General features: G+C 39.5%; 1 protein-coding gene across 2 annotated transcripts in view; it reads right to left on the bottom strand.

The window, feature by feature from the left end:
• TTC27 (tetratricopeptide repeat domain 27) overlaps positions 1 to 24,298 on the bottom strand; it is a 187,133-nt gene that overhangs the window by 43,802 nt on the left and 119,033 nt on the right. For both annotated transcript variants that reach the window (XM_063078276.1, XM_063078275.1), the window contains exon 13: positions 21,766 to 21,993. In XM_063078276.1, coding sequence (XP_062934346.1) covers positions 21,766 to 21,993 — 228 coding nt within the window. The remainder of the gene's footprint in view (positions 1 to 21,765; positions 21,994 to 24,298) is intronic.

Raw genomic sequence — 24,298 nt, 5'->3', positions numbered from 1 at the left:
GCTCTCTGGATTGGGCCAGGCAGGTAGACAAGATGAAGCAGAAGAATGGATGACCGTGTTCAGTGGGAGGGAAGAGCTGAAAGGAAAAGCTCTTACTGAAGGGGCTAGGCAACAACAGAGCATCGATGGAGAGGCTCTGGTTGAGATTTCTATAGAGCTTATTTCCAGGGCAAATTATGAAGGCAAGCAAGGTATAGGTATAGGTGTTGGTGTAGGAGTAGGTATAGGTTTAGGTGTCATGAAGGCAAGCTAGGTGTGTTGATGTAGGTAGGCAATAACCTTTAAAAGCTGATAGTCCAGGATTTCTCTCTCAGGGAGCCAATATAGAAACACAAAAGCAAACCAACTGTTTATTTTGAATGTGATGGTATATATACTTAAAGAATAGTTTTAAATTATTTTTAAAATCACTAACAAAGAACAAGAATGGTTGAGAAAATGGTCTCTCTCTGCATTTCCCTCACAAAGCCTCGTAGAGCACAGTACAGGGGAAAGACTGATGCCTGGGATTCAAGAGGTTCTGAGTAATTGTATGACCTCGGGCATGTCACTTAACATCTGACTCGCAGTTCCCCAACTGTTAAAGAAGGGGGATGGACTAGGCTAAAATCCCAAATCTCTTCAGGCTCCCCAGATTTTGAAAACCTAGAGGTGATGGGGTTCAAAGGTACACTAGTGCCATCTAGTGGCAAACTAAGTGCATTGACTATACGAATAGACTAGAATCAGCAGGTTTGAAAAGCTAGAAGGGAATCATTTTCAATTAGAGAGGCCTTAGAAAGCAATTCAAAAGAAGCCAAGATGAATTTTAGGCCTAAAAAGAAAATAATTTGCCTAAAGCTACACATGGTTCCTGGTGTGTAATATGCGTAATGAAGAGAATGACTGAAATACTTATTAAACCTCAATAATTAAAACAGAAATTAAGGGCCAGCCCATGGCTCACTTGGGAGAGTGTGGTGCTGATAAAACCAAGGCCATGGGTTTGGATCCCATATAGGGATGGCCGGTTTGCTCACTTGGGAGAGCGTGGTGCTGACAACACCAGGTCAAGGGTTAAGATCCCCTTGCCGGTCATCTTTAAAAAAAAAAAATCAAATCAAACAGCTTGCTATTCTGAGGGCTGACAAAGACTAAGCACCCCCAGACAATGGGCACAAATTACTTTTATAATTAGAAAGTTAATTTTTACAAGGTTATTTAAAGCACGTGTGCGATAGTTTCCACTTGCTTATGCATATACATCACAATTTTCTTTCTTAAATTATAAGCCTACTACTCAAACTTCCTTCCTCCTCAAGGTTTTTACAGCATGAATAATCAGTAGCTTCACACTTTCTGCTAATTTTCCTTATACAATCAAGTGTTTTGAATTTTTCTCAATAAAGGTTAACACATTATAATTAAATCCTAAAGCCACACCGCACTCTCCATTCTCTCTTTCTGTATCCCTGACTCATTCCCATGACCCCAAATGCAGATAAGTTGTTGAATGTGGTTTCATTAAACAGGAAATGACCCAAGACAAATCCAAAAGTGATACCAATATTGTTTGGCGGTAGCTTTTCCTCAAGTGATGCTTGATACTCATTTTTTTTTTTAAAGTGCACCAACTCTTCCATAACCGAATTTCTCATGAACTAAATTCTGAATCCTCCTCCCTAAAGAAACACAAGTTTTAACCTGTCAGCTTCTCTATGTCTCTAAAAGAATAGTTTCCTCTGTCTTTGTGTCTTCCTTTAAACTAAATGATCAACAAAATCCTATTCATACTTTTACTATAGGCTATTAATTATTTAATGCCCTTTTCTATCTTGTCCTAGATTTGGTTACCGCTGGTTCTTATGTTTGCCCACTCTTTCCAGAGACTTCATAGAGTGAAGTAATATAGGTGTTCACGTGTCATCTGAATGTAAGACTCTCCTGTTAGATATATCTCCCTATTTGGGGGCTACAAATAATTGGGCAACAATGATTTTCTAGCACCATTACTACTATGGTGCAACAGGCAGGAAAGAAAAGTACCACTACATCACAACTATTACTAAGAACTTCTTATGTGCCAGGAGATATGCTAGGCACTTGACATGTACTGGTTGCAATTTTCCCAGCAGCAAGTTGAGGTACGGATTATAATCTCCATGTTACAAAAACTCAGAAGGAGGAAGAGATCTGCCCATGTGATGTTCCTTGAGAGCACTAGAATTCAGAATCAGGCCCATGGTAGCCAAGGTTTTTCCCTCCTCATGGTACCTCAGGTCACAGCTAGAGCCCAGATGTTATCACATGCTCATATTTCTTGGCAGTTATGCAAGTTAGACACTGAGTTTCATTTTTTTATTGCTTACCAACACGAGAATGGAAGACCAAAAAAAGAAAGGATCTCTTTTTTCTGTACATATTATTCACTTGTGTTCATCCTGTCCTCTCCATTGTAATGCAAGCTCCAACCTCCTTGAGTCTTCCCACCACAAATAACACGAGTTCACAAAAGACACTCTATAACTCCATCTCAAGTAAAAATACTTTCTCCTTTCAAAAACTAAAATGAAAGAAAGTTAACCCTACAAATCAAGGAAGAGCATGGCACAAGCCCCAGGATGATTACAATTGCAGCACATTGTATCACAGAAGCTTCATCTTATGTGTATCAAAAGCCTGGGAAGGGTTGCTTCCATTCCTCTAAAATTCCCTGGTCTCAAAGAGACTCACTCGTTAACATGTGCTGGATAGTCCCAAAACATCAATCATATAACTTCACGTGGTTTCTGATGAAAGCCCTGATGGCTCTTCATTAAAGGAAGAAAAAAGTTCAAACCTGACAGTCTGGTATTCAGGGCTTTCCATAACTTACTTGCTATCCTAGAGGCCAAACAGTGAAAAGGTTAAGCACAAGAGCTCTGGAACCTGAAATCCCAGCTCCACCTCTCATAAACTGTGGGATCTGCTACAAATGACTTAACCCTCTATTTCCTGACCTGTGAAATGAAGGTAAAACAAATGATAAGCACCTCAGTGACTGTGCTGAGGATTAAAAAATATATGCAAAATGCTTACAGAACCGTACCTGGCACCTAGTAAATACAGAATATTAGTTGCCACTACTATTATTATTATTATCATAAAATATGAATAGTCAAAACCTAGAGCTATCAAGAAACTGCACTCCACATGGCTGGTTTTCACATCTTCTAGTCTCCTTTCCTGGAAGATGTTTGCCCGATTTTTTCCTCCTATCCAAATCCCAGCCAATCCTCCTAGTTCACATCAATACTCATTTCTCCATCAGGCCTTTTCTGACCATTCACATCCTCATTCGTATAAGGCCATCACACATGATGCTATTCATGCCTCCTCTCTCCATTTAACCCATATAAACCACCGGAGGGCAAGAGATCATGTCTTAACACAATATTTTATATCTGCCTCAATACCTCAAAATGGTTTACAAAGAGTTCACACTTACATACTAGCTTAGAATACAGATGAATAAATAGAACAGAATAAATAGAAATTGCTCTTATAATGTTAACGCTCATCTTCCTTCCAGTCTCATCTGAAATATTATTCCTTGTTTCCAGAGCTAATACCTTCATCTTTTCTCCTTATTTCACTCTCCCCCAGAAGGATATTCCCAATTTGTCTTCCCTTCATAACATTCAGTCTGTCCACTAGGTTCATTCTCTCCTTTACCCACTGCAGTATTTCATTTCTGCCTTCAACAAAAGGTCTCCACTGTCTTGAAAAGTTTCACTTGACCCTTCTGCCCCTCTGAGTACAGTGCTCCACACTGGACTCTCATCTCTGATGTGCCTCTAAAATGAACATCTATACTTTATCTGTTTCTTCACCTATCACTTACTCTTTAATCTCCTCAATCTGTTTTTAAAGGTCATTAGTGAGCTCCAAATCCAATGACCTCTCCTTAGCCCTCTCTGGACTGCATGTGGCATCACTGACTGACACTTGTTCTTCCATGAACCCCTTCCTTGGGTTTCCTTCTATCCTTCTGACCAAGACTGGTGTATTCTGTTTGATACATATTTCACTGATGCCGTTTCTTCTACCTCCCTCCACCTGCTGAAGATGCCCAGTGTTCGGCACACTGCCTGGTGTTCTCCTCCAATGCAGTTGTCTGTGAAGAACTCACTCCCTTTCATGGCTTCAACTCACTTCCACAGAAAAACTCCGTCTGCATGCTCAGTTCTGACCTCACTATTGGGCTTCATTCATTCAGGCTTTTTATCTCCAGCAGACGATCACTCATCTCTGCTTAAATACAGCACCATTTCCTCATATTCAACATCCAAACCACATCGCTTTCCCTGCAAAAGACATTTTCCCTTCCTGCCTGCTGAATTCTCTACGGCTATTAATAGAGACGTTTTCCTTTTTAATCAGACAATTGAGAAAATCGGCATCCTCTCTGATTCCAAGGTCTCCCTCAATCCTGCCAGCTCAATGAGTAAGTCCCAGAAGATCTCCCTTTCTAACCTCTTCTATCTTTTCCATGCTGACTGCTAAAGCCACTGGTCACTCACCCATGACATTCATTCCTTATTTAAACTTCCTATAATGCCACTTTTGTCATATCACTCTTTTATTCAAAACCACAACACACTCCCACTTCCACAGGCTTTGATAACCCTGAAGGAGGGCATTTAAGGCCCTCTGCAAACTAGTTCTATCCATATCATTTCCTAGCAGAAAGTCTCTATGCTGTAGTGATAGGTTGGTTCAGACCAACTCATTCCCACATCCGTGTCTGGTACATAGCAGGTACTCGATAATGCTTAGTTAGGCAACCACATAATGTATTATTCAAATTGCAATACTTCTGAAAGTGAACCAGGGCATTTAAAAATAATTTAAGTGATATGATTTTTAAAAACTTATTTATAGATCAATAAACTTGACCAACAAACTGGTTTTACTATATCAAGGGGACTTATAAGATTATTCTATTCAAAAGCCATTTTCAAAAATAAAATTCTTTATTAAAAAACTTAAAATGTTAATTATCCAAACATTAATCAAACTATATGCTTATGATATTTTCATATTTCTGTAACATAATACAGAATTAATATAAAATTCTTTAATTTTTCTCAGTAGATATTCATATACTTTAATAAGTTTTTTAGTCATATCTGATTCTAATACCAGGTCACTGATATTTTTCTGATGAATGTTTTTTTTTTAACATGATCTTAGTATGTTTAATTTTTTCAGAAAATTGCCTGCTGTCTACTTCAAAGTTGTTCTTTATTGTTAATTGTCAAATTTATTGTTAATACATTTTAAATTGTTTAAAGTTTTAATTGACTCTTTTCTGTAGGCCATAATAATGTTAATTGAAAAAATATACTTTTATAAATATATTGAGGTTCCTGGTATAATATATAAATATATTGAGAAGCTCAGAGCAACTTCTGGTAATAGAATATATTCCTGATTCTAGTTTTGTTAATATTGAAACTTAGAAATATTTTCTTAGGTATTATCTTTTGGCCTCCATTTCAAGTACTTTTCTTCAACAAATATTTTTAACAAGATAAAATTCATGAAATAAGTTATCTCTATTTATGATTCTTTGTAATGTTTCACCTAATTTAGATGCTGCTCGGCATTAAAGAAGATTCCTGGGAACGCCCGAGCGGCGCCGCGACTGAACAGCCCGAGGCGGCACCGCCGAGAACACGGAAGGCAACAAACCAGAGACAGAGCGAGCGCCCGACCTGGCACAGCACTGTGAGTGATCCCTGGCACAGCTCTGTTCGGGGGGTGGATGCCCACGCGGCTCCCGCCTGCACCACCAGGCCACTCACTGCCCCGGTGCTGCCTCCATTTTCCCAGGTGCGGGCAGCTCCGCCCTGCTCGGCCATCACTGAGCCCATTTGCTTGGCCTGGCACGGGGCTTTCCGGACCCTGCGGGCCGGCCTCCTCTCCCACTCCCTCCGCGGTTCTCTGGCGGGGCTGGGGGTGTGGGGCGTCCCGACCAGTGTTGGGAGGGCTAGGAAGTACGGGCGGGCCGACTGTCACTCCACCACACCCTGGACTCCGGCCCCGGTAAACTTCCTGTTACTGGGAGGCAGATACCAGCTCTGCGACCACCAGTTTGGATAAAAGCCTAACGAATTTCTGGTTGGGAATAGTGTGGTAGGAGAGTTCCCAGGTCCGCTTGAACCTGCCGGAGAGCAGGCTGCAGGCGGGCACTAGACTCGGTTTATACCGGGGGATACAAAGGTGAACAAGACCTGAGAAAGATCTACACAGTGCTACAAAGGCACCCAGAGAGACAGGTCGTCTGTGCCTAGCAGAAACCTGGTAGACTTCCTGGGCGAGGCGGGGCTGAGCAGGGTCTTGAAGGCCCAGCTGATAGACGAGGGGTGCAGAAGACTCACCCCAGCCCAGCACAGTGTGCACAGAGGGGGGAGACGTGCGGCCAGGGAGGCGGAGACTCGACAGAAACCACACACCCGGTGGGGTCGCCACTGCACGATCTAACAGCCTGGGCCAGAGCACACGGAACGGGGAGAAGTCCTGTACAGAAAGTGAAAGCTCAACAGAGATCACACACCCTGTGGTACGTGATCCACCAGCCCAGCAGAGTACAAGCTGACCAGAAAGGTGGATCCCCGGAGAAGCCCAAGACCCGAGGCAACCACACACACAAGACACTAGAGGCCAACTGAGCAGTCACGGCGGGAGCCATACCAAATTGGCAACCACAGCAACATCCTAGTTAGTCATTAGTCTTAAACCGGTGGACTGTGAAACCCCCTGCCACAATGAATAAACACCAAAAAAAGACACCAGAAATACAAAAAATCAAGAAAGTACACCACCAAAAGTTAATAAATCTCATACTCTAGATCCTATAGAACAAGAAGCCCTTGAAATAACTGACAAGGAATTTCGAGTGATAATTCTAAGGAAACTGAATGAGATACAAGAAAACTCAGCTAGACATCATGATGAAATGAGGAAAAGTATACAGGATCTGAAAGAGGAAATATACAAGGAAATCAATGTCCTGAAAAAAAATGTAGCAGAACTTGCTGAACTGAAGAAGTTATTCAGCGAAATAAAAAACACAACGGAGAGTTTAACCAGCAGGCTTGTCGAAGTTGAAGAGAGAACCTCTGAACTTGAAGATGGGCTGTTTGGAATAACACAAGCAGACAAAAAGAAAGAAAAAAGAATCAAGGACATGGAAGAAAATCTGAGAGAGATATCAGACAACCTCAAGCGCTCAAATATCCGAGTCATGGGTATTCCAGAAGGGGAGGAAAATGGAGATTCCATTGAAAACATATTCAACAAAATAGTGGCAGAAAACTTCCCAGGTATAGGAAAAATCACAGATCTTCAGATCCAGGAAGCTCAACGATCTCCAAACGTATTCAACCCAAAAAGGCCTTCTCCAAGACATGTCATAGTCAAATTGGCAAAACTCAGAGACAAAGAGAGAATCTTAAAAGCTGCAAGAGAGAAGCGTCAAATCACCTATAAGGGAGCCCCAATCAGGTTAACATCAGACTTTTCATCACAAACCCTAAAAGCTAGAAAGGAATGGGATGATATTTTCAAAATACTAAAAGACAAAGATTGCCAGCCAAGAATACTCTACCCTGCAAGGCTATCCTTCCGAAATGAGGGGCAAATAGTATATTTCTCAGACAAACAGAAACTGCGGGAGTTCACTACCACACGACCACCCTTACAAGAAATCCTCAAGGGAGTACTGGGTTTGGTTCCTGAAAAATAACTACCACTGCCATAAAAACCCAAGAAAAATCTAAACCCGCTAGTACAATAAAAATGACATTCATGAAGAGAAAACAAGCTAACAAAAACACTATTTACAACCTAAGGAACCAACAAACACAGAAAACAAACAGTAAATCAGAAAGCAAGGAACAAAAGACACCTAAGACAACCAAACAACCAATAAAATGCTAGGAATAAATCAACACCTTTCAATAACAACTCTTAATGTTAAAGGCTTAAATTCCCCAATTAAAAGACACAGACTGGCTGACTGGATCAAAAAGCAGGACCCAACTATATGCTGCCTACAAGAGACCCACCTCACCCATAAAGATTCACACAGACTAAGAGTGAAAGGATGGAAAAAGATTTACCATGCAAACAGAAAAGAAAAACGAGCTGGAGTGGCTATTCTTATATCTGACAAAATAGACTTTAAACTAAAAACCATAAAAAGAGACAATGAGGGACACTACTTAATGATAAAAGGACTGATCCATCAAGAAGACATAACAATCATAAATATGTACGCACCCAATGTTGGAGCAGCCAGATTTATAAAACAAACTCTATTAGACCTAAAGAAGGAAATAGACACTAATACCATAATAGCAGGGGACCTGAACACTCCACTGTCAATATTAGACAGATCATCTAGGCAAAGAATCAGTAGAGAAACACAAGATCTAAACAAGACTCTAGACCAATTGGAATTGGCAGATATCTACAGAACATTCCACCCAACAACCTCAGAATATTCATTCTTCTCATCAGCACATGGATCATTCTCCAGGATAGATCACATATTAGGTCACAAATCAAGTCTCAATAAATTCAAAAAAATTGGAATTATCCCATGTATCTTCTCAGACCACAATGGATTAAAACTAGAAATTAATAACAAACAAAACTCTGGAAACTATACAAACACATGGAAATTAAACAGCATTCTACTTAATGACATATGGGTCCAAGAAGAAATCAAGCAGGAAATCAAAAAGTTTATTGAAACTAATGAAAACAATGATACATCATACCAAATCCTGTGGGATACTGCAAAAGCAGTATTGAGGGGAAAATTTATTGCATTAAATGCTCACTTCAGAAGAATGGAAAGATGGCAAGTGAACAACCTAACACTTCACCTTAAAGAACTAGAAAAACAAGAACAATCCAATCCTAAAGTTAGCAGACGGAAAGAAATCATTAAGATCAGAGCAGAACTGAATGAAATTGAAAACCAAAAAACAATTCAAAAGATCAACGAATCAAAAAGTTGGTTTTTTGAAAAGATAAATAAAATAGACAAACCATTAGCATGGCTAACAAAAAAAAGAAGAGAGAAGACTCAAATAACCAAAATTAGAAATGAAAAAGGCGATATTACAACTGATTCATCTGAAATACAAGGAATCATTCGAGACTACTACAAACAACTATACGCCAACAAATTTGAAAATCTGGAGGAAATGGATAAATTTCTGGACACACACAAGCTCCCAAAACTGAACCGTGAAGACGTAGAAAATTTGAACAGACCAATAACAATAAAGGAGATTGAAGCTGTTATCAGAAGGCTCCCAACAAAGAAAAGCCCAGGACCAGATGGATTCACAGCAGAATTTGACCAAACATTCAAAGAGGAATTGACACCGATTCTTTACAAACTATTCCAAAAGATTGAAACAGATGCAAATCTCCCAAACTCATTCTATGAAGCAAACATCATCCTGATACCAAAACCAGGTAAAGATATAACCAAAAAAGAAAACTACAGGCTGATATCCTTGATGAATATAGACGCAAAAATCCTCACTAAAATACTAGCAAACAGAATACAGCAACACATACGAAAAATTATTCATCACGATCAAGTGGCATTCATCCCAGGGATGCAAGGTTGGTTCAACATACGCAAATCAATAAATGTGATACACCATATTAATAAACTCAAACACAAGGACCATATGATCATCTCTATAGATGCTGAAAAAGCATTTGATAAAGTTCAGCACTCATTCATGACAAAGACCCTCTATAAGTTAGGTATAGAGGGAAAGTATCTCAACATAATTAAAGCCATATATGCCAAACCCACTGCCAATATCATCCTGAATGGGGAAAAGCTGAAAGCTTTTCCTTTAAGAACAGGCACTAGACAAGGATGCCCACTCTCACCACTCCTATTCAACATAGTGTTGGAAGTACTAGCCAGAGCAATCAGAGAAGAGAAGGAAATAAAGGGCATCCAGATTGGAAAAGATGAAGTCAAACTGTCCCTGTTTGCAGATGACATGATCCTATATATCGAACAGCCTAAAACCTCTACAAAAAAACTGTTGGAATTGATAAATGATTTCAGCACAGTAGCAGGATACAAAATCAACACACAAAAATCAGTAGCATTTCTTTTCTCCAATAGTGAACATGCAGAAGGAGAAATCAAGAAAGCCTGCCCATTTACAATAGCCACCAAAAAAATAAAATACTTAGGAATTGAGTTAACCAAGGAGGTGAAAAATCTCTATAATGAGAACTACAAACCACTGCTGAGAGAAATTAGAGAGGATACAAGAAGATGGAAAGATATTCCATGCTCTTGGATTGGAAGAATCAACATAGTGAAAATGTCCATACTACCCAAAGTGATATACAAATTCAATGCAATCCCCATCAAAATTCCAAAGACATTTTTCTCAGAAATGGAAAAAACTATTCAGACATTTATATGGAACAATAAAAGACCACGAATAGCCAAAGCAATGCTCAGCAAAAAAAATAAAGCTGGAGGCATAACACTACCTGACTTTAAGCTATACTACAAAGCTATAATAACCAAAACAGTATGGTACTGGCATAAAAACAGACACACTGACCAATGGAATAGAATAGAGAATCCAGAAATCAACCCACACACTTACTGCCATCTGATCTTTGACAAAGGCACCAAGCCTATTCACTGGGGAAGGGACTGCCTCTTCAGCAAGTGGTGCTGGGATAACTGGATATCGATATGCAGGAGAATGAAACTAGATCCATACCTCTCACCGTATACTAAAATCAACTCAAAATGGATTAAGGATTTAAATATACACCCTGAGACAATAAAACTTCTTAAAGAAAACATAGGAGAAACACTTCAGGAAATAGGACTGGGCACAGACTTCATGAATACGACCCCAAAAGCACGGGCAACCAAAGGAAAAATAAACAAATGGGATTATATCAAACTAAAAAGCTTCTGCACAGCAAAAGAAACAATTAAAAGAGTTAAAAGACAACCAACAGAGTGGGAGAAAATATTTGCAAAATATACATCTGACAAAGGATTAATATCCAGAATATATAAGGAACTCAAACAACTTTACAAGAAGAAAACAAGCAACCCAATCAAAAAATGGGCAAAAGAGCTAAGTAGGCATTTCTCTAAGGAAGATATCCAAATGGCCAACAGACATATGAAAAAATGCTCAACATCACTCAGCATCCGGGAAATGCAAATCAAAACCACATTGAGATACCATCTAACCCCAGTTAGGATGGCTAAAATCCAAAAGACTATGAACGATAAATGCTGGCGAGGCTGCGGAGAAAAAGGAACTCTCATACATTGTTGGTGGGACTGCAAAATGGTGCAGCCTCTATGGAAAATGGTATGGAGGTTCCTTAAACAATTGCACATAGATCTACCATACGACCCAGCCATCCCACTGTTGGGAATATACCCAGAGGAATGGAAATCATCAAGTCGAAGGTATACCTGTTCCCCAATGTTCATCGCAGCACTCTTTACAATAGCCAAGAGTTGGAACCAGCCCAAATGCCCATCATCAGATGAGTGGATACGGAAAATGTGGTACATCTACACAATGGAATACTACTCAGCTATAAAAACGAATGAAATACTGCCATTTGCAACAACATGGATGGACCTTGAGAGAATTATATTAAGTGAAACAAGTCAGGCACAGAAAGAGAAATACCACATGTTCTCACTTATTGGAGGGAGCTAAAGATTAATATATAAATTCACACACACACATACACACACACACACACAAACCGGGGGGGGGGTAGGAAGATATAACAACCACAATTATTTGAGGTTGGTACGACAGGCAAACAGAGGGGACATTGTTGGGGGGGAGGGGGGAGGGAGAAGGGAGGGAGGTTTTGGTGATGGAGAGCAATAATCAGCTACAATGTATATCGACAAAATAAAATTAAAAATTAAAAAAAATAAAAATAAAAATAAAAATTTAAAAAAAAAAAAAAAAAAGATGCTGCTAAAGTATAGGCATTCTCAATTGCATTCAATTCTACTGTAGAATATAAATTTATTTGATTAAACTCTGAAATTCAATCAAAAGTTTCTTGTAAATTATTATTGATGTTTTAAGTACAATGGTATTATTTTGTTTTTAAATCCTTATTTTTTAGAGATACACATAGAAATATTTTCAAATAAAATGTTTTGATGTATGGGATTTGCTTCAAAATAATATGGTATGGAGTGGGGAAATATACATGAAACAAGATTGGCCATGAATTAGTAATTGTTGAAGTTGGGCAATGGGTATATGGAGGGGGCTCATTATCCTGTTCTCTATCCTATTATATATTTTCTGTATTTGAAATTTTCATAATAAAATGTTACCAAAAAAAGATTCTTCCTAAAGTACATTTTATGGGCTGAATTGTGTCCCTCCAAAATTTATGTGTTGAAGCCCTAACCCCCAGTATGAATATATTTAGAGAATAAGGCCTTTAAGAAGGTAATGAAAGTTAAACAATGTCATAAGGGTGGGACCCAAATCTGATAGGGTTAGTGTCCCTATAAGAAGAAAAAGAGACATATAAGAGAAAAAAACAAAGTGTTTTCCTACTCTACTCTCTTACATAGTCACTCAGTACAACACTTCTGACACCAGATTCTCCAGAGGACACCAGCTGGTTATCCTATAAGTAAATTCTGACACTATCTACCTGGATATATCATCTGATCCCACAGATTGAGGGCTCAGTCTCACAAGACAACCTCCCAATTCAGACGCCAATTGTAAGTCTTTGGTTGTGGTCTGTGCTTGTAACCAACTGGCTATAAATCAGAGTCCCCATGACCCCCCTCCTTGTTCAATTAATTTGCTAGAGCGGCTCACAGACTCAGGGAAACACTTTACTTACATTTACCCATTTATTGTAAAGATATTACAAAGACCACAGATGAACCAGACAGAAGAAATACATAGGGTGACGCATGTGGGATGGGGCATGGAGCTTCCATGCCTTCTAGAGGCACACCATCCTCCAGGAACCTCTAAGTGCTCAGCTATCCAGAAGCTCTCCCAAACCAGTACTTTTGGGTGTTTATGGAAGTTTCATTATATAGGCACGATTGATTAAATTATTGGCCATTGGTGACTGACTCAACCTTCGGCCCCTACCCACTACCCAGAGATTGGGGGGGTGGGATTGAAAGTTCCAGCCCTTTAATCACATGGCTGATTCCCCTGGCAACCAGCTCCCTTCCTGAGGCTATCTAGGAACCCACCAAGAGTCACCTCAGAACAAAAGATGCTCCTTTCACTCAGGAAATTTCAAGGGATTTAGGAGCTGTGTCAGACCCTCCTATCACTCAGGAGGTTACAGAAGTCTTAGAGGCTCTGTGTCAGGAATAGGGGCCAAAGACCAATATCAGAACAAAAGATTCTCTTAGTCCCCCTATTGCTCAGGAAATTACAAGGGTTTTAGGACCTCTATGTCAGGAATGAGGAGGGGTGAGGGGGTGGGGGTGGGGGGAACAAATACATCAGAGATCTCTCCCCCCCACCACCACATGTGCCTGAGAAAAGCCATATGAGAATATAGCAAGAAGGTGGCTGTCCACAAGCCAGGAAGAGAGGCCTCACTAGAAAACAACCCCAATGGCATCTTAATCTTAAACTTCTAGCCTCCAGAACTGTGAGAAAATAATAAATTTCTGTTGCTTAAGACACCCAGTTTGTGGCATTTTGTTATGGCAGCCTTAGCACGCTAATACAATAGACGTATTTAAAAGTGCAATTATACATTTAAAATTAAATCTTATACATCATTTGAACTTTCACTGTTCCTCATTATGACAAATTTCAATGTCTTGCTTAAAGGTACTGCTTTCAATAATTACAACTTGCTAAAAGCTTTAAAAACAAATTTTTGGAAACTCCATTAATGGAATACATAAAAGACTTCCAACTGATTTTGAATAAATGCAGCCAAAATGCAAAGCACTCCTTGAAAAAAAGGTTCAATATTATTGTAGGATATTTACATTGATTTATAACAAAAATTCTTCAAAAACTCAACATGTCTAAAGTCCATTAGATGATGGGAACCGAACAGAAAATATTGCCACAACAAAGGAATTTTATTTTAATTCAACATGAGATATATCACAATAATTTTCTAATTCAACTACTCAAACAGTGTGTATAAAAATATTTGTAAATGAAAACAACTAGTTTCTATTTCCATTGGTGGAGAATTGTGTGAACCATATGATGTCTACCACTACAACCAATTCCAAGTACATTTCTGCTCTACAGGTTTAATTCAGAAAGAGCATTTTTTTTTTTTTTTTTTTTTTGCAACTGGCTGATACAGGAATCAAATCCTAGAGCTTGGTGTTATCAGCACCATGTTCTAAACAACTGAGCTAACCAGCCAGCCATAAAGAGCTTTGTTTTTACCATGTTCTGTTCTATCAAAATTTGTCTTTATTATCCTCTCTAAAACAAATAATTTTATCTTCTGTGTAACTTTTTAACCAAATTTTTTTTTTTTTTTTTTTTTTTTTTTGTCCTTTTCGTGACTGGCACTCAGCCAGTGAGTGCACCGGCCAGTCCTATATAGGATCCGAACCCACGGCGGGAGCGTCGCAGCGCTCCCAGCACCGCACTCTACCAAGTGTGTCACAGGCTCGGCCCTTTTTAACCAAATTTATGATAGCATTCAGAACAATACCAGATGTTTCACCTTTGACAGAATGTATTTACAAAAATTTTATTTAGAATCCATTAATTGGGTGAAAAAAATTTAAAAATTATGAGAACCAAATTAATGAATTTTCTATTTGAAGCATCTGATGTCACTAATACAAAACTGGCAAATTCAACTGTTATGGAGTACTGCTGTTAAAAGAGCTAGTACATTGTTGGGAAAATAGAATAGTTTGGTCAGGGCCCTTGCCTCGGGTCCAGTTGGGTGTAGTCCAGCACATCCTTTGTAAGCAAATTGCGTGTGTGTGTGTGTGTGTGTGTGTGAGAGTGTGTGAGAGAGAGAGAGAGAGAGAGAGAGAGTTGGTGCGCATGCTTGCCAATGTGTCTTTTTAGTTTTGTTGCTGTTCTTGTCTTCTTCAGAGAATTGTAGTGAAGCAGGTAGGCCAGTGTCTGCCCCGGGTGGCCGCTGCCACGAGTGGCCATGCTTTCCAACATACAGCTTCCAAGGACCTCTTTGTCGGTTACCTAGCTCATAGACCTGCGTGTGAGGGGTCTGGTGACCCAGCTTGGCATGTGAGGGGTCTGGGGACCCAGTCTGTGAATGGGCTTGAGGGGTCTGTGAGATCCAGACCCAGCCCTAGCTCGACAATTGGCGTCGTCAGCAGGATTCAACATTAGCCTAGCCCGAGCACAATTGTCCCGGTCGGCAGGATTATGGGCAGGTAAAAGAGCCCGAGCCCGACAACTTGTGTAGTTGTGTAGTTTTACATACATTCATAGCTATGACCTCATTTTTCACACATGCATGAGAAAATTTGGTGTCACCTAAGCTAAACGAATTTTAATCATTTTTATTTGCTCTAGATAGAAACTAAAGCTTCACAGAATGATGTGAAATGCACTTCCTACAGCTGCATGTTAAAATCACCATCTTTGTAAAATTAAAAAAAAAAAAAAGAAAAAAAAGAAAAAAAAAAAAAGAAGAAAACTGTTGACCACAAAATAGAAAAAAAAACAGGTCCTTAAAAAAATAAATAAATAAATAAAATAAAATCACCATCTTTGGACGCGGCCATCTTTTATAACCAAACTCCTAACTTTTGACATACATGCTAATGTTTCTTCAGCTGATTTGGGTCTTCGGATCTTCACGTGATCAGTGCTATCGCTTTGGTGTCTGAGGTAGTGTAAATGTCAACAATATTTTGTGCAATATTAACTCTCTTGACAAATGAAAATTAATTTCTTAATTTAGTTCTCTAAAATAGCACTCTTAAAAATTTTTTTGGAGATAATTGTTGCCAAAAACTGCAAAAAGTTACCAAGCAATATATATAGAAGCACTTGGTAGATTCAGAACATACAATAAATGACCAAACCACTTTAGCAAGAGAATTCGGACTACTCTCCATGTGCTTGATTTATGGCAGGACTACTCTGACTCTACTTCCCATATATCTAGCCTATGATTTCCCACATTTTCCACTAAATCTGCCAACTGGTAGCCAGGCAACTTCATGCATCTCACAGGCTGCAGCATTGTGCAAGTGTCTGGTAAAAACCAAGGTGCTGATAGAAACACTGGCTCAAGTATTTTTCCTACTACCACCCAAGACCTGAAGGAATAGGCTGCCCCTAGCCACTTGGACCAAGCACAGCTGGTTTTATCATCAAGCATCTTGCATGCTGTCCTTGGAAGAAGAACGTCTCTTAAGTTACATCTGGAAAGGGCTGGGGAAAAAGAGACAGGTTATTACTGGTCACCCTTCAGAGTTAAGCATACTACAGAGATAGCTCCGTCCATTGCACATGCACTAAACACGGTACTGGATGAGACTATGGCAGAAGATGAAAGTACAAAATGGATGTCTGTGAAACCCCACTCCACCTTATTTTAATGCAACAGAACTAATTAATAATTAATAACTAATTAATAACAGAACTACATTTAAAAATGAAAAATATGGGACACATGCTAAACTGGATGAGTTACCAAGGTAACAGGCATAAACTGGGATGGCCAACAATGCTTATTGGATCTCAAAACCATGCTTTCTTCAAGCTCTTCCCCCACTTGGGGAGCCCACTGCCCTCCTGAACTTCTACTCACTTTCCATCATTCATTCAACATCGAACTCCTGCCCCACCTCCAGCACAAAGCTTTCACAAAGCCACAGTGACTGTTCACCTCCTCTGAACTCCTACAGCCCTTCTGCCTACACGTCTTTAAATATGTGCACATACTGCCAAGAATATCATATAACCTTAAGAAGGTGAGTGACCTGTTGATTGAGGAGGAGAGTTAGTAAAAATAAAATTTTAAATGGGGGGAAGGAAACTGACAAAAGAAAAGGAAAAACATTGTGTGTGTTGAATAGGGGTGGAAAAACTGATAGGAAGTAACATTTTCCTTTTTCAGTGTTACACATTCTGGTTTGATAGCTAAGCAATTTATTTGCTTTTACTTTTTGCATAAAAGTAAGGGGAAAACACAGGCAAATGACCTGAATAGACATTTCTCAAAAGAAGGCATACAAATGGTCAACAGGCACATGAAAAACTGCTCAGCATCACTAATCATCAGGAAAATGCAAATCAAAACCACAATGAGTTATCGTCTCACCCGATAGACTGGTTATTACCAAAAAGACAAAAAATAACAAATGCTGGCAAGGATGCAGAGAATGGAGAACTCATACGCTGTTGGTGGGACTGTAAATTAGTACAGCCATTATGGAAAACTATATGGCGGTTCCTCAAAGAACTAAAAATAGAACCACTATATGATCAACAATCCCATTGCTGGATATTTATCCAAAGGAAAGGAAATTAGCATACTGAAGAGGTATCTGCCCTCCCATGTTTACTGCAGCACTATTCACAGTAGCCAAGATAGGGAATCAACCTAGGTGTCCATCAACAGATTGAATGAATAAAGAAAATATGGTGTGTGAAAATACACACACACGCACGCGCGCACACACACACACACACACACACACACACACAAACGGCATACTACTCAGCCATGAAAAAGAATGAAACCCTGTTGTTTGCAGCAACACAGATGAGCCTGGAACACATTATGCTAGGTGACATAAGTCAGGCATAGAAAGATAGGGGGCTGGCCGGTTAGCTCAGTTGGTTAGAGCGTGGTACTGATAACACCAAGGTCCAGGGTCCGATCCCTATACCGGCCAGCTGCCCCCCCTCCAAAAAAAGAAAAAGAAATATAGATACCACATGTTTTCACTCAAGTGGAAGCTTAAAAAAAGAAAATAATAATAAGTAGAGAGGAGAACTGTGGTTACTAAAGGCTGGGAAGGAGAGTCGGGAGGGGGGGATAGTGAGAGCTTGGTTAATGGACACAAAATTAGAGCTGGATCAGAAAAATAAGTTCTGGTGGTGTACGGTAATGCTAGGCATCTATAATTAACAATAATTTATTGCATGTTCTCAAATGGCTAGAAGAGAGGAGCTTAAATGTTCTCATCACAAAGAAATGATAAATTTTTGTGATGATGAATTTGCTAACTACCCTGATTTGATCACTACACATTGTATACATGTACTGAAAGATAACTCTGTACCCCATAAATACAATCAATACACTTCAATTAAAAAATAAAATTAAAAATAGGGGGAAATGGGAATAATAACGACCTAAGAGTAAGAATTAGGATTTATGTTTTAATTCTGGGCCTGTGTCTGTGAAATCCTGCCTGAGAAATTTGGTTAGATTTCCCTGCCACTTTCTTCAGCTTCCAACACTCCATAAACCCCAGAAGTCTAAGGATGAATTTTAGTAGTTTCCGAAGTCACGTGAGAAAATGAAAGAGGTGGTTATAAGTGAACAGGTGGGATTGATAGCTAGCAATCTCTAAAGCACCATTGTAAATGGCACACATCTTCGAGTTCTCTAACAAATGCACCATAGACAAAGCATTTAGTTCTATGGCCCATCCCTGATAAAAGACCAGACACTCGCATTTTCATACCAATTTGACTTCAGAAAGTTATTAAGATGCACAAAAGCCATTCAAATACCACTGTCAGCTTGCTTAAACTTTGTTAGTAAACTTAAGTGTTTGGATATGTCTGAAAAAAGAGGATAGAATTTTTAAAATTCTGTTTTTCTATTTTCCCTTTATTGTGGGACTTAGCATACAGGCGCTCTCTTCTTCAGAGATAGTTCAAACTTGGATCACAAGTTGAAATAAATCTATGGTGTTCAAGTTTGCATCTTTAAGCAGTTCTGTAGGACTGCAGCATCAAATGCCTGCATATTTGTCATGGCTTACAGTCTTGCCTGAATTGTGTCCATATGAGAAGCTGCAAAATATTCTCACATAACATCTGTTTGTAGTGTGACTCTGCTTTGAGCAATTGCCACTTCTTTGTCTAAGTAATTAAATCTAAACTGTATAATGAGACCATCAAGCCCTGTCAAGTCCTCCCTTGCGACTTCCCTCACATCATCCCTTCCTTCCTACTGTCTCTCCCATGCTGATAACTGTCATGGCTAAAACTAGACTATTAGTACAGTCTCTTAACACTGCCTTCATCTATACTCTCTCACAGTCAGTGCTGCCAAAACACTGAATTACCTCCCTGCATACCACATTCCTTCATTTAATACAAAGCCCAAAACAAATCAACCCTTCAATGGCTCCCTATATGCCTAATAAAAAGCCAGACAGTTCAGCCTCACATTTAAGACCCTTCATAACCTGGCTCCAGTCTAGCATTCCACTGTAACTGCCCTATTTCCTTCCACTCTGAAAAACCAGCCTATTCACTCACTCCTCAGTTCCCCCAACACACACACACGCACGCACGCACGCACGCACGCACAGTCTTCTCTTTCTGGAATGACCTCTCTACCTGGAATGACCTCGCCACTGCCCTTCCTTTACCTATTCATGTAAGGCTTGTCTTTCAAAGCCAAATCCAACATTCTCTCTTCATTGCCTATCAAAGATAGAAATGTTCTCTTTGACCTCTATATAATTAGTGCTTCACAGATCACCTACATGGTATTTCTTTGATGTGTCGTATTATTATTAGCTAGTTTTGTCTTGTTTCACTAGATTGTACCTGAGGGTACAAACCAGACTACCTGGTAACTCGCTGCTTTCTTCATTCTTTAGCTCAGTGCTATGTGCACAGCCAATTAGTATATATCTGACTGAATAAATGGTTAAAGAGATTTATTCACCCATTCTACAAATATTTACTGAATACTTAATATGTTCAAGGCACTGTTAGAGGCACTAGGAAAAAATAAATGAACCATACAGATGAAAATTCCCCTTCATGGGACTTACATTCTAGAGGGAGAGAAACAGAATTTTTTTCCTAAAGTAAGCTATATTTAATATTAGAAGGTGCTAAGTGCTATGAAGAAAAATAAAGCAGGGAAGGAAAATGAGGAGCACGAGGGTACTTCATAAAGTTTGTGAAAAAATAAAATTGAAAGATAATACTAATCCTTCCGTGAACTTTTTAAAGTATCTGGTATAAGGTGTGATTTTAAATAGAATGATCATGGAAGGCCTCTAAGAAAGTGATATTTGATTAAAGACTTGAATGAGGTATGAGAGCAAGGTATGCAGATATGGAGAATATTCCAGGCAGAGGAAGACCCTAGGGCAGGAGTATGCCTGGAATATTCTGAGAAGAACAAAGTGGACAATGTAGGTGAGGAAGAGGGTGGACTGGAGGAAGGAAGGAGAAGAAGCAACAGGAGCTAGACTGGGGAAAGCCTTGAGAGCCATTAAGGGGCTTGGCTATCATCACCAGTGTGATGGGCAGCAGAAGAATGACACACCTGACCCAAGTTTCAGATACTGGAAATGTGAAGTTAGAGTAATAAATGAGGAGACTAAGAGTTAAATACAGGGATCTAGAATTCAGGGGAGAAGACAGGACTGAAAATAAAATTTGGGGAGTTGTCAGTGTACCCATGGTATGTAAAGCTATGTGACTAGATGAAATGAAGGGAATGAGCATAGACAGGGACAATATTCAAAGGCTAAACCCCTAGGGCACCCCTACAAACCAGAAAAGGAGACTGAGAAGGAGCAGTGAGGCAGAAGGAAAAGGATAACGTTGATAAGCTGAGAACAGACTGAGTGCTTGAGAGAACAATTCATGTCAGTGAGGTACCTGGGAGGGAATTCATTTGCTGCAGTTAGGTAAACTTTAGGAAGAGGCTACTAAGATAAGCAAGAATATGATAAAATTTTCTTTAAAAGTAAAATTTTAATAACATAATATTGAATGAGTTCTATTTTCTACCAAAACAAACAAAAAAGAATGACAATCAAGTTAGAGCTTTTTCTCAAACACGGCCAGAGCAAGAACCCATGACACAACCAGGAAGAAGAGAATGAACCATCTCCAGAGGTACAGAATGACGTCCTGGCCTGTACCCCTGGCCACCTTTTCCTTTGAAGGATCCTGAACGGTCCCTTTCAGGGAGCTAGCTTCTCCATAGCTACCTCACTTATGCATAAGTTTATCTCCTCTTTTAATAAAGCACTGTTTGCTCTAAAATAAAATAAAATAAGATTTTAAACATTTAAATTTATTCATATATATGTAAATAGACGCATATTTTTCTTAAAACAAGTGACAATCCATTCTATATGTTACTCCATTTATATAAAGGTTTTTCTCTCATTACTGATTTTAGCAATTAGTTGCACAGTCCTATACTGTCTGCCATTCTGACTCATTCATTTCTTTCTTAACATATCTGCATATTAATTTTAATAGCTATACTAGAGTTAAGAACAGATAAAAGAAAGAAAGAAAACAGAAAAAGCAACAGAAAGTGAATAAGAGAAAACCTACCTGTCCACTTTCGGTGACAAGCAAGAAGTATACTAGAGACCAAGTTCTTAGTTCTCAAAGATGAGCTCATGAGTCATTAGGACAGAAAATGGGTACTCAGTCAGTAAGAATCAAATGCAAGCACCAAGCATAGGTGGGATTTTATGAACTGTCTAACCTGCATGGGATTAATCTTCACTGAGCGTTCGAAGCACTCCACACATTCTGGAAACTCCTTGTTTCGAAGGTGAAGGAGGGCTTTGGAGCGCTGAGCACGAGCACTGCGGTGCTGGGACAACTCCCAGGCCTTGTCATAGCAAGAGTGGTCTCCAAGGACATCTCCAAGCAAGCAGTATAAACTTGGCGTTTCTTTTTTCTCCAGTTCTTGCCTTAGGATTTCTTCTGCCTAGAAACCACAAAGAAATAATGAAATTGCTTGTGACTAAAGGCTATTTTTTCACACATATACATCTTTATCCCACGTGATCCAAAATTTTCTTTTCAATATTTGAGATTCATGCTTATTTCATGCTTCTAGGATACAGGCTGAATAAGAGAGGAACAACAGAAAATAAATATGGTACAAGTAAAAGGAAGGAACAATGAGTAAGAAGTGAATAATACTTTACTGGCCTCCTGGAATCCTCAAGGAAAGGCACAGGAGAGAGGCTTATTTCATGATATCAAGTGGACCTCTTTAGCTCCCCCATTTCTCCACTCCAGTTGTCACACTGTGTCCATTTGTTAGAGCAGCACCTTTAATTTCACATCTACCCAATGGCAATGAAAAGTGTGTTTTTACTTTTTACAAATGGTATGGTTGGGGAGCTTGGGATTTCTGGGAAATTTATAAAAGAAGAGGAAAGGAACAATTTAATAGGCATTACTAAAAACCTACTTCTTAACCAAATTACATCTTACTTCATGGATAACACTTGCTAACATTAGAACTACCTGATTCCAGACAGTCCATTCACTTTAGAAATTAAAACTCAACCTCACCACACTGCACAGGCTTGGGTATTATTCTCATGTGTCTACAAATCAGAACCACTTCATCCCTCAAGTTTATTCTGTACTTGTTACCACCACTCCTCAACTCCCCCAACTTGATAAATTTCAACAAAGAGCAAGAAGCATGGTAGCAGCTCTGCTTCACATACTTATACACACAACCCCTTCACAAAAATAGCAGTGGTGTCACCAAAGACACTAAGACAGTCATTGCCAAAGTAGATATAGATATCAAGGAAAGCCATTCTTTAGTAACTAAAATAAGATGCTGTTGGGAAAATAGAATAGTTTGGTCAGGGCCCTCACCTTGGGTCTGGTTGGGTGTGGTTCAGCACATCCTTTGTAAGCAAGTTGTGTGTGTGTGTTCGTGTGCGGGGGGGGGAGGTAGCGCACCTGTGCAGCGCCACCACCTTGGCTGGAGTTTACTGCCTTGGGTGGCTGCTGCACTTGCGGCCATGCTTTCCAACCTACGGCTTCCAAGGACCTGTTTGTCTGTTACCTAGCTCATAGACCTGCGTATGAGGGGTCTGGTGACCCAGCCTGGCATGTGAAGGGTTTGTGACCCAGTCTGGACAACAGGCTTGAGGGGTCTGTGAGCTCCAGACCCAGCCCTAGCTCAACCATTGGCATAGCATGACATTTGTCCCAGATGTCAGGATTACGGGCAAGTAAAAGGGCCCAAGCAACATGGATGTCCTTAGCGTACCTAAACTGGAAATTTTAAGTTCTACATATTTGACTTTTTTTATGTTGGACATATCCATAATTCTCAAGCAGTCTAAGTTTTGTGAAATCTTTTAAAAGAGGGCTGTGCTTCTGAAAGTATCTTTGATTGCTGGCTCTTCTGCATTTTTGATACAGTGTGTGTTATGTAGGCTTCTAGGCCTATACTGAAAATGGAACCAGAATTTAGAATTATTTTCCATTAGAAACTGTTTTATAAGTCCCAAATAGCCAAAACAAACATGAAGTTTTAGATTATAATCCATGTAATTCTTCTATTCACAAATAATATAATAGCCATTAGTGTATCTAACTATAACTCTGTAAGGTCACCTATAAAGAGGTATAGTCAACCAAAATTATGTATAACAGACTGAAGATGCAGCAGAATTTTTGCTGAAATCTTACAATGTGGCTGAAGGCATTTCTCTTGACAGCCTGACACTGAAACTTGTTACCCACACCATCCCAGAAATTCTTGAAGGCTAATTCACTTACTACATTCCTTTCTACTTTAGCCAGTCACAGTGGATTCTGTGGTCTGCAATAAGGACCATAGTAACTGGGTATAGAAGTGTGCTATGGGTTAAATGTGTCCCTCAAAACTTCATGTGTTGGAAACTTGATACCCACTGTAACTGTGTTAGGAGGGTGGGAAATCCAATTATGATATTTGAAAGGTGGAGCCTTTGGGAGGGTCATTGGATTGTGAGGATTGTGCCCTTGTGAATAGATTAATCCATTCATGGAGTAATGAGTTATCAAGAGTGTGGACTAGTGGCTTTATAAGGAGAACAAGTGAGAGAGCTTTTACTATTCTTGCCATATGATACGGTGCATCATCACAAGACCCTGTAGAGAGTCACCACCAAAAAGAAAGCCCTCACCAGATGTGCCCCCTATCTATTTGGACATCCCAGCCACTGAAACTGTAAGAAATAAATTTCATGGCCAGCCCGTGGCTCACTTGGGAG

The sequence above is a fragment of the Cynocephalus volans genome, chromosome 14, assembly GCF_027409185.1.
Source record: "Cynocephalus volans isolate mCynVol1 chromosome 14, mCynVol1.pri, whole genome shotgun sequence".
Lineage (NCBI taxonomy): Eukaryota > Metazoa > Chordata > Mammalia > Dermoptera > Cynocephalidae > Cynocephalus > Cynocephalus volans.
This window is presented reverse-complemented; position numbering and strand designations above follow the sequence as displayed.